This window comes from Magnolia sinica, chromosome 9 (genome assembly GCF_029962835.1).
Source record: "Magnolia sinica isolate HGM2019 chromosome 9, MsV1, whole genome shotgun sequence".
NCBI classification, from domain to species: domain Eukaryota; kingdom Viridiplantae; phylum Streptophyta; class Magnoliopsida; order Magnoliales; family Magnoliaceae; genus Magnolia; species Magnolia sinica.
The window spans coordinates 91,295,688-91,309,188 of record NC_080581.1 but is presented as its reverse complement, the minus strand read 5'-3'; the positions used below and the strand labels follow the sequence as shown (position 1 = coordinate 91,309,188).

Sequence of the window (13,501 nt, the reverse complement as noted above, 5' to 3'; positions counted from 1 at the left end):
ACCCATGTATTTTGGCCCACTTACAAACCCAAATAATCAAATCTTCATAATCAAAGACCTATAATGGACTGAGTGAATGAATAAATAGAGCTAATCGGGGTGTGACCCACGTGAACAATTTGTGTGTGTGTGTGTGTGTGTGTGTGTATATATATATATATATATATATATATATATATATATATATATATATATGTAGAAAGATCTAAATACAAATAAGTAATTTATTGTTGAAAAATATAGCGAACATATCTAAAAGAGAGAACCATGGGATTTAAATGTAAGTAAGTAATAACTGAAAATATAATAATAAATTTAATAATAAAGATGATATTTAAAACATTGCAAAAATGATATTTAATATTTTAAATATATATTAGGCCATCTAATCCTTATTCTAGCCATTAATTGCTAGTTAAATGCTCCCTTAGACCCTTACTACCATTGATGTTCAAATTCAGTATGATCTGACCATCATATCAACAAAAATCTACAATTGGAGCTACGCTTTAAGAAGTATGGCCCACCTGATCCATAGATCTACCTCATGTACGAATCGGGACCTTAATAGGACTAGTAGGAAGTACTGAGCGGAGTGGATCATATCACACATTAATGTGGACCCCACTTTCAGCTTGCACGTGCACCTGCAAGTTGCGCACTCGACGTGTAACAGACTGCAGCCCAGGTCAACACGTTGTTGACCCGACAACACAAAAAAAAGGAAATTTTCTCCTTGATTTCCTCCAAACGCTGTTTAAACAAACAACGTTTGCTAGCTCAAATTATGGCCCACCATCGAAGATCACTTCGAAGATCCGAATTGTCCATCGTGTGCATCCCTCAATTTTGACCAAAACCTAGGTCGTTTCACATGAAGACGTGCACGCATGTAGACACAAATCCAAGCACATTTAGACCTTTTGTAACCATTTTTGCATAAATGGAAAACTATTTTCTCCTTTTGGATTGCCAAGCTGGCAACCCTAGCCTCCTACAAATCTCGATCGTGGGATGAATATCATCCCAACCATTCATCTTAGGGCAATAGATGTCGTTCTCTTAGCCACAAGAGAAGCTCTAAAGGAATCTTTTCGGTTAAATAGCTGGCGAGATCGCGACCGTTTGTAAGCCTCTAAAAAACTCTATGGGAGCATCCTAGCAGTTGGTTCTAGGGCAACCATCTCGTTCGAATTGGAGTTCTCATGAGCAAATCATGGGATCGCGAGTTATCAGCCGTGGTTGAAAATCTCGGAACCTATCGAGTTTTTTATGAATCCCTCCAAACAGTGGGTCCCATAATGATCTAGGATTAAATCCACGCCATCCATCTATCCTTGATCATAAGATCAAGGATCGAGTGATGATTCGCAATTGGTGGCGGGATCATCTTCTCCGTTGAGTTGAGAACCCATCACCTTCGAGTGGGACCCTTTGTCTGATCTGAGCGGTTTGTTAGGTGGGCCAGGCTCCTAGAAGTCCATCCAAATAGTTCGATCGTGGCCATACAAGCATAATTTTGTTTTAACATAGCGAAACGACGTGGATTAAACAACAAAATACTGTAACTAATCCCTGATGAGTTACACTTTTGAACCATCTAGAATAGGTTACTAGTGCCTATTAAAAGCAGTATTTTAGGGCATCTCATCCGAAAATGGAAAAGGTAGCAAGGGAGAGAAAAGAGCGTCGTTGGCTCCCTGCCGCACCACATCGAGTTAGTTGGGTCCCGACTTGGTCCTTACCCTTCAAAAGAGAAGCAGAATGAAAAGGAAAGGAGGAGCAATGAAGAAGGAGATGAGAGAGAGCGCGAGAGAGAGTGTGGGTTGTTGCTCGTCATACCGCACAACTCAACTCGCTATTGAGTCGTTAGGTCGGTCCAGGTCTGCTGGATGAGTTTGGCAGAGAAGAAGAAAATAGGGAGAGGAAGAACGAAAGAAGGAGTAGCGAGAGGAAAGTGAAGGAGAAGACGAGAGATAGAAGGAGAGAGGGGCTTCGGGTTGCTATCGGGCTTGACTCAGTTGAGTCGTGTCGAATCCGGTAGTCGGTTCTAGGTGGTGCAGATCTGGCTTGGACCCAAATTAAGCATAAAGCTAGAGAAGAAGAAGAAGAAGAGAAAACAGAAAGGAAGAGCAAAGGTTTGCTGAGTCAAGTTCGATTCAGTCCTGAAGCTACACCCACCGAGTTGCTCACTCGCTAACCCATGCTCTACTATGATTAGGGCTGATCTAAGAGTCCATCAAGAGAGGGATGCAAGGAAGAGAAAGAAAGAGAAAACTAGAGAGGAAGGAGGAGAAGAAATAGAAGGAAAGAATAAGAAAGGAGAAAGAAAGAAGAGGGAAGAAGATCGAGTGACTCGTTTGAGTCGACTCGCTGAGTCAACCAAGGATCGGGGCTGTGATCTGTCCATTGCAATTTGCCTGAACTGACACTTCAGCTCAACTCAACAAGTAATCTTTCCCCTAGTATTAACTAGATCAATCTTGTTTTGTTTTAGGATGGTAACTTGTGTTGAATTGACTCAATAGAAGCACTGAGTCTTAGTTGACCCATCTTTAGCTTTTGAGAATTGCCTAGGGACTTACTGTTAGATTGTTGAGTCATCTATACTCAGCTATAACCAATAGTAAACTTGATTATGAGTTAAGTTCGCTAACTGGATTAACTCTCTTATACATGGGAGTCATTGAATTAATTAAGTTCTTGATGTTAAGATAATATAGTTGATTAGCTGATAATAGCTTTTGATTCGACAATGTAGCAAATGGGTCCTGATAATGCGGGTTGATTTAGAATTGAATTAAATTGGTTCAAGTGGTACAACCAAGTGAATTGGCTCTCTATAAGTATTTTATCAATGATTAAGTTAAATTTATGTAGGTTATTGACTACTTGTGTTGTGATCTAGTTGTACAAGTGATTTAAAGTGTGGTGTTTTGGACTTGAGATCGGGTGTTTAGCAAGAAGCGAGAAATATGTCCATGCCACCCTTCAAGCTTTTCTACATCTTGATAGTTAGCATAGCTTGTTTGTTTTATCTCTTGCCTAAAATAACACTTAGTGAAATTAATGATAAATTCTAGTCTCTATTTGAGTAATTCTTTATAATGACCGATGGTTAGATTTATATTCAAATATAAACATGCGATATGTCTCAAATATTCCACTTTACATGTGTAATTACTTTTAAAAATGTGCTTGGCTTGTTTTGCCACTTGTGGTTATTTAATGGTGTTTGTGGAAGTCCTTAACCTTTCTGCCAAATAAACTAAATGGAAATTTTCTTGTCGTGGACTTACCATCTTGTGGATCGTTTGTGCCTTTATGAATTTTTGATAATAACCCCTTTCTATCGCATCCTTGAATGGACCGATTGCCTTATGACTTTGATTGACTCCTTGCCCTTTTGCGGCTTTAATGAATTACTTTATATAACCTTGTGATGGTAAGTTTCACATGTTGGACTACGGTTGGCTACTAGTTGAAGAGGTTAACCGTAAAACATCATATTTGTTAATCTCATGAGCCAGGGATGATGGAATGAGACACTATGCCCGAGTTGTCAGCCTATGTTGGGTGACAAACCCCCCATAGTGACGTTTGAGCTTTCTTAAAATGATTGTTTGAAATTGAAATAATAATGGTTGGGCTAATCATGCATTTTCATGGCATATGGTCTTTTTTGGGTGGTTAGTTCTCCTTGGGCATACCTTTGTGTACTTTTTCGAGTGACTAATTCTCCTTGGGTGATTTATATTACATGGTCTTTTTTGGGTGGTTAGTTTTCCTTGGGCGTACCTTTGTGTACTTTTTCGGGTGACTAATTCACCTTGGGCGATCTATATTACATAGTCTTTTCCGAGTGGTTAGTTTTTATTGGGCGTACCTTTGTGTACTTTTCCGGGTGACTAATTCTCATTGGGCAATCTATATTATATGGTCTTTTCCGCATAGTTTTCCTTAAGCGTAACTTCGTGTACTTTTCTAGGTGGCTAGTTCTCCTTGCGCAACTTTTTACCAGCTGGATGTGCATCCCCAGGTCTGTGAGCATGTGCATGCATCCATGCATTTAAATAAGATTATTTTGTGTGATTTATTTAACGAATGCGTATTTGATGAACTTTATCTAATTTCTATGATAATCATTATGTAATATTTGTTATATGCTGTCTCTGATAACTATTTTTTTCCTTGATGATGCGATAAATCTTAGGGGTTATACCTCACTGGATAGCCATTGACGCTATCAAACCATACTCAGTGTGCAGGAGACACAGATGACGTGCATGCTGGCGTTCATATGGAATAGGAGGAGCCAGATGATCTTGCGACTCTTTATTCATGACTTCATCTGTATTTACTTTGTACTGTTATGCATTGTAAAAATTTAAGACATTGATTTGTATAAGTTTTTGGATAACCACTTGAAATCTTGATTATGTATATTTGGACTCCCTCTTATATTTGAATTGTTCATATTTCGCTAATTTATTAAATCTGATAAAAAGGAAAAAAAATGTACGTGGAATTTGGGTGTTTTCAAAGGTTAACGCTTGGATTTTTTTTTTTTTGGAACACAAGTAGTGTACTCGGGTTCCGAGAACCGGGGTGTTACAAGGCGTCCAGGCGTCCCTTAAGGATGCGGCATTAAATATGTGCATTTAATGCTATATCTCGATAATTCTATAAATAGTGAGGGGGTACTCCCTTTCTCCTCATTTGCTGACCTTCTGCCCCCTCTCTGCTTTGCCCAGTTGAGTTCGGCCAAGAACCGATTTCCGGTAAGTTTTATCAGGCCAAGCTTCTTTTTTTTTTTTTTTTTTTTCCGGCCTTCTTCTCATTTTCTCCGTCCTTCTTTCTTCTCTTCCTGATGTCGGAGAGTTCCGATAGAGTGTCTATGTCTAGTGCTTTTCGAGGGGAGTCCATCTTGAAAAGTGTGGACTCTCGGATGGGCATTCCTCAGGTGTATTGTCTCCAATGACGGAAGGCCAGGAGGAAGTAGTGTCAGCTCTGACCAGGTCAACGCTGGTGTCTGTCGACAGACCGTCCTCATGTTGGTTCCTTTGGATCGAGGTTGTGAGAGGCATACGTGGCCTTGATCATATCAGAATTTCATATTCCAGATTCTGTTGGGCTAACAGCCCCTGAGGTCAGGAAAGATCCAGTCCATCCTCGCGTGAGCGACGTGGCCACACACACACACACACACACACACATATATATATATATATATATATATATATATATATATATATATATATATATATGACCTCCAATTGCGGTCTTCGGATTCCTCTTCACCCTGTTATATGGGAGGTTACTTACCACCCCATGCTAGATGATCCCTAGGCATCCCAAAACCATGGTAGTCTCGAGGTAGCATTAAATGCCCTTATGTTTTCAAGCTAGCATTTTTGAATTTCTTGTTTGAACTTTCCTCTCAAGAGGTGTTTTTCTATGGACAGGAATCCACTGCAACACCAGTCGCACGCTGGGGCGGACGGGTTGGCTCTGATTCCTATTTTGAGGTGATAGGACCAAGCCAGCTGGGCATTTGGGTTCGAGGATCTCACCTGGCTCTGTCGGGGTAGCCCATCGAAAGTTTAAGTGACACCCTTTCCTCATCTTTATGAGAGCCGATCCAGAGCTCCATACCGTACACGTGGCATTGGTGGCAAAATCCGGACCATACCAAGACCAACAGAGAGAAACTTTGCTACTCTGGTGGAGCATGATCGATGATAGGTATGTGCTAATGAGTTACTCGGAAATTAGACGTTTGGAATACAAGTAATTCCAAATAAACGGTCCAAATCATGAGGGCCAGTTTAGATGTATCCTGACCTTAGAATTAAGTTTATTTGGTTGTCTGACCGTTGGATTGGTTGAAATTTATTGGAAGGTTAAAATATCCAGTGGTCCTGTCTCAACGGTCGAGTCTCCACCCGTTAGAAGTCCGGCTTCACCCAACGCGCTGTAACCCTATCCGTGGATCCCACCTTGATCTATGTATTGAATATCCACACAATCCATCTCTGTTGACAGCATTTTAGGGCACGAACCTAAAAATGACGCAGACACAAATCTCGGGTGTACCACACCGTTGTAAATAGTGGTGATTGAGCGCTTACCATTAAAAACTTCCTGGGTCCCACCCTAATGCCTATCTAATTTTTCTTTGACATCCAACCTGTTGATAAGGTCATGCATATCTGGGTTAAGAGGAAAAAAACAAAAAGCAAATATCAGCTTCATCCGAAACTGTTCTGGCCCACAAGAAGATTTTAATTGTCAATAACAACTATTTCCCATATTGTGGTCCACTTGAGATTTTGATGTACTTAAAATTTGGGATCATAGACTAAAATTAGCTGCTAAAACAGATTAACAGCTTGGATATCCACTGTAAGGCCCATACTGTGTTGGTTGAGGCCGGGGCCGCACCTAATCCGTTCTCGACTTTGCTACACTTTAGGCGGTTTTGTTGGAGCTAACTTGGACGCGGATTACATACGCACGGGGTCAGTAACCAAATCGCCACTTAAGTGACGTCACCAAGTTATGTGGAGCCCATCATGATGCATGTGTTGTCTCCATACCGTCTAACTATTTGGAGAGATGCTTGATGGCATGAGAAAAAGAATGAGATAGATCTAAAGTTCAAGTGGACCCATCATAGAAAACCCACCATGATGTATTTTGAGATCCAACCTATTCATTAAGTGAAAATAGAGATAGATGATGGATTAAAAAAATATATATATCAGCTTGATTGGAAGCTTCTGTGGCCCTTAAGAAGTTTTAAATGGTGAATTCACTGTCTCCACTGTTTTCTATGATGGGGTCCACTTGAACTTTATATCTATTTCAATTTTTTGCTCATGTCATAAAACTATCTCTCCAAATGGATGGACGGTATGGATACAACATATGCTTCATGGTAGGGTCCACGGAGCTTGATGACGTCACTTCAGTAGCGATTTTGGCTACTGACCTTGTAACAACGTGTCAGCTAACTTATAACACGTGTCTAGTTCTTGAGGGGAGCGGATTGGCTGGTGTAGGCACGTGTCGTGCGAAGACAAGCGCTGACGCTCCTCTACCCCCAGTTGTACGAACGGTTCAAAGGGGATCAAAGTTACTTGTGACCCACAGTAATATATTTATTATATCTACACTGTTTCATCCATTTTTCAAGATTGTTTTACATCATTATCCAAAAAATCAATCATATCCAAAGATTAGACCACACCACAAATAGCATTTCACCGTTAAAACATTCATAGGGCCTACCATAATGTTTATTTTCCATCCAATCTGTTCATAAGGTCACAAAGACCAGGATGAACAGTAAAAATCAATTTCATATTGATCTAAAACTTCTTTAATCCTTAAAAGGGTTTCAAGGGTAGATGTTCAATCCCCCACTGCTTTTTGCAGTGTGATCCACTTCATAGTTATATCTGTCTTATTTTTAACCTCAAGCCTTTATGTGAGCTCGAAAAGTGGATGGACGGTTTGGATATAACACATACCTCATGATTAGGCCCACGTAGCTTGCCGACATCAATACATCAACTATACAGCAGGTCTGTGTGGTACACGAGCCAATCCGCTTCCGTTCTTGAGTCCCTCCGGATCAACCATTATACAGAGAGGTGTACACGAAACCGAGCTAGCTCGACTTGACTTGAAAAAGCTTGATTCAACTTGGTTCGAAGCTGAGTTTGAGCCGAGTCGAGCTGATTTTTTGAGCTCAAAGATGAGTTCGAGCTGGCCCAGATCGGATCAAATCGAACTCGGATCGAACCAGTTCGGTGACTCGGTTACTTTGATATTGATGTTGCTCACCAAGTGTTTGATGAAATGACTCAACGAGGTGTGGCTAGTGGCAAGGAAGGTATGTATATAAAACAATTTTATTTTATTTTTTATTTTATTATTATTATTATTATTTTTTGCTTAGAAAGTGTTTGATAAAATACCTGAAAAATCTTTGCTGCTGTTTTACATACAGTGGATTTTTCCTTCCACCTTAATCCCTCCTAATGCAGCTGGCCAAACAGGCCCTTAATATATGAGTAGCTTGTGTGAGAAGTAACTCACGATCAAAGCCCGCTTAACAAGGGGTTAATGGATGTTGAGATTGGTGTTCCAGTGACAACTTCTGATGCCCATGTCTATGATTGAGAACTCAAAACTATATAATAGAAATACATATTAAAGAGGCCAACCACGGCACACATGCTACCATGGAACACGTGAGCAAGATCTGTCCCATGTATTACTTGAGCCCTCCTAATTGTAAACATGCCCTCAAAAGAGTCTGCTGCATCTATTGAAGTCATGTCCCGACTTGTGAGACGTAAACCTAAAAACGTCGTTTCAAGGGAGTAAACCCAAGTAGGGGCTACTTTCCACATAGCAGCTACTTTCCATGGACAACCTTACCTCAAGCCAAGGTTTCAACGCATTCAAACGGGCCCTTGTGTGTTTTCCATTGTTCGGTTTTGTACTTTTGTCTTTGAATTTTCTTAGCAAATGAGAGGTCTTTTTCCATGGACAGGAATGTAAAGAGCAGAATAGGTGGGACTCCGGGGTCACTCGAGGCGGTGTAGCCCCTACCATGGCTCCACCGTGATGTATTTATTCTTCAATTTTCAAGATTAGTTTAGGGCATTAGCCCAAAAATGAAGTAGATCCAATTATTGGTGGACTATGCTATAGGAAACAATAGTAATTTATCATTAACAACTTATACTAGACTATAGAAGTTTTAGATTAAAATTATATTTGTTCTTTTCTTTAACCAGGTTTATGTGATCTTACTAATAGGTTGGATGACAAATAAACATCACAGTGGGCCCTAGGAAGTTTTTAATGGTGGGATGTTCGATTACACTGTTTCCTATAGTATGGTCCATCTGAAATGTGTATTTAGTTCATTTTTGGATTCATGCCTTGGAATGATCTGGTGAGCTGATATAGGATACATACATCAAGGTAAGCCACATGGTAAGGGCCACACCATATTCCGGTAAGGCTGGGCTGCACCTAACCTGCTCCCTCTAAACATGGGAGCGGATTAGATGGTGTGACCCTTATCATGGGCCCACCTTCCACCTTTGATGTATATATCCTATAGTATGGCCTACCTGATGCTTGAATCCGTTTCAATTTTGGGCTCATGCCCTAAAATGACATGGAAAAACAGATGAACCCATCTCGGGTGAGGCCAGCACGCACCTAATCCACTCCCCTAGACCATAGTCGGTACTGTACGTACATTAACAACTGTGTCTCAAGTTAGCATTTAAATGGCTTTTTTTTTTTTTCCTGGGGTCCACTTTTGTATTTATCTGTGTTTGAACTTTCCTCTCAAGAGGTGTTTTTCCATGGACAGGAATCCTATGCAACACCAGTTGCATGCTGGGGCCGGACGGGTTGGCTCTGATTCCATATTTGGAGCTGGTGGGACCAAGCCAGCTGGGCCATCTGGGTCTGGGTTCAACCATCTCACCTGGCTCTGTTAGGGCTGGCCCCATCGACAGTTAAAGTGACACCCGTCCTTCATCTTATATGAGAGCCGATCCAGTGCTCCATGCCGTACATGTAGCATTGGTGGCAAAATCTGGACCATACCAAAACCAACAGAGAGAAACTTTGTGCTCTGGCGGAGCATGATCGATGATAGGTATGCGCTAATAAGTCACTCGGGGACGTTTGGAATACAAATAATTCCAATTAAACGGTCCAAATCATGATGCCCAGTTTAGATATATCCTAGCCTTAGAAATAGGTTTATTTGGTTGTCTGACCGTTGGATTGGTTGAAATTTATTAGAAGGTTAAAAAAGAAAAACATCCAGTGGTCCTGAATCAACAGACGAGTCTCCACCAGTCAGAAGAGTCCAGCCTCACCCAACGTGGTGTGACCCTATCCATGGATCCCACCTTGATCTATGTATTGAATATCCACACGGTCCATCTCTTTTGGCAGCATTTTAGGGCATGAACCTAAAATTGAAGTAGACACAAATCTCAGGTGGACCACACCATAGTAAACAGTGGTGATTGAATGCCCACCGTTAAAAACTTCCTGGGCCCACCGTAATGCCTCCCCTAATTTTTCTTTGACATCTAACCTGTTGATAAGTTCATGGAGATCTGATTTAAAGAAAAAAATAAAAAACAAATATCAGCTTCATCCAAAACTGTTCTGGCCCACAAGAACATTTTAATTGTTAATAACAACTGTTTCCCATAGTGTGGTCCGCCTTAGATTTTGATCTGCTTCAAGTTTGGGATCTTATAGTAAAATGAGCTGGAAAAACAGATTGACGGCTTGGATATGCAATACATACATTAAGGTGGTCTCCACGATAAGGCCCACCCTGTGTTGGGTGAGGCTGGTGCCGCACCTACTCCTCTCCCGACTTAGCTACACTTTCGTCGGTTTAGTTGGAACAAATTTATGACACGTGTTTAATTCTTGAGTCCCTCCGTATCAAGCAACATACAAAGCCCGAGTATCACATTCATCAAATCTCATCATTTATATTTTTAATCATCTGCCTACGAAGGAAGGAATGGGTACCACTTTAATATAATAATAAAACCGGGATGGAAGAAGAAAGGATAATACAAGGCATTGCTGAATTTCTTCATCTCCCCATATTATTACATACTATTTCTTAATCAGTCCTCTTCACCACCATTACTTAATTTATTAATTCTTCTGTTTACTTTCAAATATATAGCTTCTTTTCTTCCTTTTATTTATTTATTCCTTCTCGTGTATTTGCTTAGCAAAAGCGCTCAACGGCAACCGCCAGGGCCGAACCCCAACCTCCCTCCAGCGACATCATAAACCACATCAAGTGTCAGCTGCTGGCTATTTCCTATGATGGTGAAGTCGCCGTCACCATCATTCGCAGCAAATGCCAGGCAGCCTACCGTCTCGCTCACTTGTCGAATAGTCCCAGAGTAACCCGCATTAACATCCACATCCCCCTCAAAACGCAGCACTACCTTAGGAACCCCTGGATCTTCCGCCCCACCCAACTCATAACACGTGTCAAATAAGGATATTGGAGAAGTAGCCGGCGTGTACTTCGACATCGCCTGCCGGAATGCCGACCTCAGCGCAGCATAAGCCGATGAGGGTAGGCGGCTAATGACGGTGCCGGAATCGATAATGGTGCCAGGGGATTCGAATGTTGATGTGGGTATCGCTACCGCCTGTCCTCCGACATTTATTCCAATCAGGTTGAGGAAGTAGAATGACGGACCGTTGGATTTCGTTATCAGTGGCGTGAATTTAATTCCGGGCTTGATGGCGTCGGCGCCGAAAGTCAGGTACCCAGTCGAGCTTGGCACCGATGGAAGGCAGTAAGAAAAAACTCGGCCGAACTTGGTTGCTGTTTGAGAAACTAAAGAAACGGGCCGGCGGCCGAGCCCGAGAAGCCCAGCTGTCTTGCCGAACAGGCCTCTGCTCTGCTGGGCGCAACCAAACTGGAAGTTGGTGAAGATGTCGGAGGAGAGCGTGAGCGTGTCGCGTGAGAGGAAGCCAAGGGATTGGGAGCCGTCGCCATATGTGATGAGGTAAGCGCAGGTGGATGAGGAGCAGCCAGTGGGGAGGCTGAGTTGGGAGCACTCGGCCGAGTCGCAGGATAGCTGGAGATAGGAAGACGACTCGGCAGGGTTGAAGATTGGGTCTTGTTGCTTGTAGCAACCATCACCACCATTGCATGGCTGGCATTGGATCCACGTGAGGCTGCTACCGGTGTCAAAAACAATGGTCATGTCCGTCTTTGGAGTGCCAAATCCGACGGTCACGATGTAGTTTCCAGTGTTAAGTGACTCGCCGGGTCGAGCCGGTAGGGTGGTATCCTGGACATCGAGTCGGGAGGAATTGTGGGTGAGTCGGGCTTGAAGCCAATTGACTCGAGATTGGTCTTGTTGAAGGATTTGGATGGGTGTGGCCTTTTCTCCATCAAACGGCGAGCATGGTCCATACCTGTGGACTATTTTCAGCCCTCGCCCTTTGTATTCTGTAATTACCATTAAAATAATAATAATAATAAAGAGATGATGATTCAGTGAAAGAGATAAAAATTACAGTTCTCCTGTTGCATTAGGACACTTGGACAGTTTTTTATGTTAATCTGGACCGTGTATTTGGTGCAACACACGTTCATTGTGATCCTGGTTGTCAATTTTGCAGGTTGGATGCTTAGGATTGTCTGATTGGTATGATGATTTTCTGAAAGCCGAGGAAATTTATATTCAACCCTCTCTCTCTCTTCGTTTATTATTATTTTTTTTCTTTTTGTTTTTAAGCACACTCACTCACACCGCTACGGGAATGGGAACCCTTGATCTTGGTGTTGAAACTCTTGTGAGACTACGGTGAGGCATGAGTAAGCCAACTAGGCCCTCTAGCTCTTTAGGCTAGGATGTTGAGTGTGTGAAATTTTCTATGGGTTAGGCGCGCTCCTTTATTCTAAGCTCTGGGGCTTAAAAAATTCAGCCAAATCCCCATCTTAGATAGGCCATATTATAGAGAATAATAGTGACGGGACGTCAACCATAGATTTGTGTGTGGGGCCAGATGATACATATCTTTCATCAGACCCCTTCATTAAACTCATCAGGATGAAGGGAAATACAAAAATCGGTCTGAAATAAAACCCAGGAAAGCCATAGCTTATGGGTTATTTCCGGAAAGACCAATGGTTTTAAACAGATACAACATGGTGGCCTCAAACGACTTGAGTGTTTTATGCATAGATGTTTTAGACAATTTGGGACCTTCATAACTACTGGACAACCATGTGTACAACTGTATAGTAATTTTAATAAGCCTTTATCCCGTCTTAAATAAAGAGCAAGAAGGCACTACAGAGAAATAGCTAATTAGAGTTAGGAAACAAGATATGTATCAACGGTCCTGCTTAGCGGACCATCTCACATGTTTGTGAAAATTGTCCAAAAAGATCCTGAACACAATCAGGTCAGGGTCAATTAGCAAGAAGAAATGTTTACCTTTGGATGAGCAGGCCTCAGTTGGGAGTGGCAGAGGTCGAACCCTTAAAAGACGGTGGTTGTCTGACTTGGCTCCTAGGATCACTGGAAAGTTGCAAAGGAAAGAGAAGAGGGAAAAAGTCAGAAAGAAGTAGGTATTAGTGGCCATTGCTGTAACGGTGGTTGATTTCTTAGTATTTCCATCCGCACACATATATAGAGATAAAATGCTTATTGAGATAATGATAGAAAGCAACCCGCTAGGTATGGAGACTCAGAGTCAATAGGCCAAGAAGGAATGGTCCGTGGCCTATTAAAACCAAGATGTTATGGACCGTCCACCAGCCATCAGCTGTTACTTCTTGTGGGTGTGGATTAGGTGCTACAAGGCCAGTCCCTAGCTAGGAAAGGACAAGGGCTTTGAGGGACCAATGGGATGTATGGTTTTTATCCACACCGGCCGTCAATCTATCTTA

General features: G+C 41.8%; 1 protein-coding gene across 2 annotated transcripts in view; it reads right to left on the bottom strand.

Annotated features, from left to right (window-relative positions):
- The window catches only part of LOC131256079 (aspartyl protease family protein At5g10770-like), a 33,605-nt gene extending 20,376 nt beyond the window's left edge, over positions 1-13,229 (bottom strand). Inside the window, exons 1-2 of one of the 2 annotated variants that reach the window (XM_058257131.1) lie at positions 13,047-13,229; positions 10,800-12,052 (exon numbers count right to left, since the gene is read on the bottom strand). In XM_058257131.1, coding sequence (XP_058113114.1) covers positions 10,818-12,052; positions 13,047-13,194 — 1,383 coding nt within the window. In that variant the 5' untranslated portion in view covers positions 13,195-13,229 and the 3' untranslated portion in view covers positions 10,800-10,817. Of the gene's footprint in view, positions 1-10,799; positions 12,053-13,046 lie in introns of those variants that run through there. The other variant, XM_058257132.1, reaches the window with a different exon arrangement.
- Between the last annotated feature and the right edge of the window lie 272 nt (positions 13,230-13,501).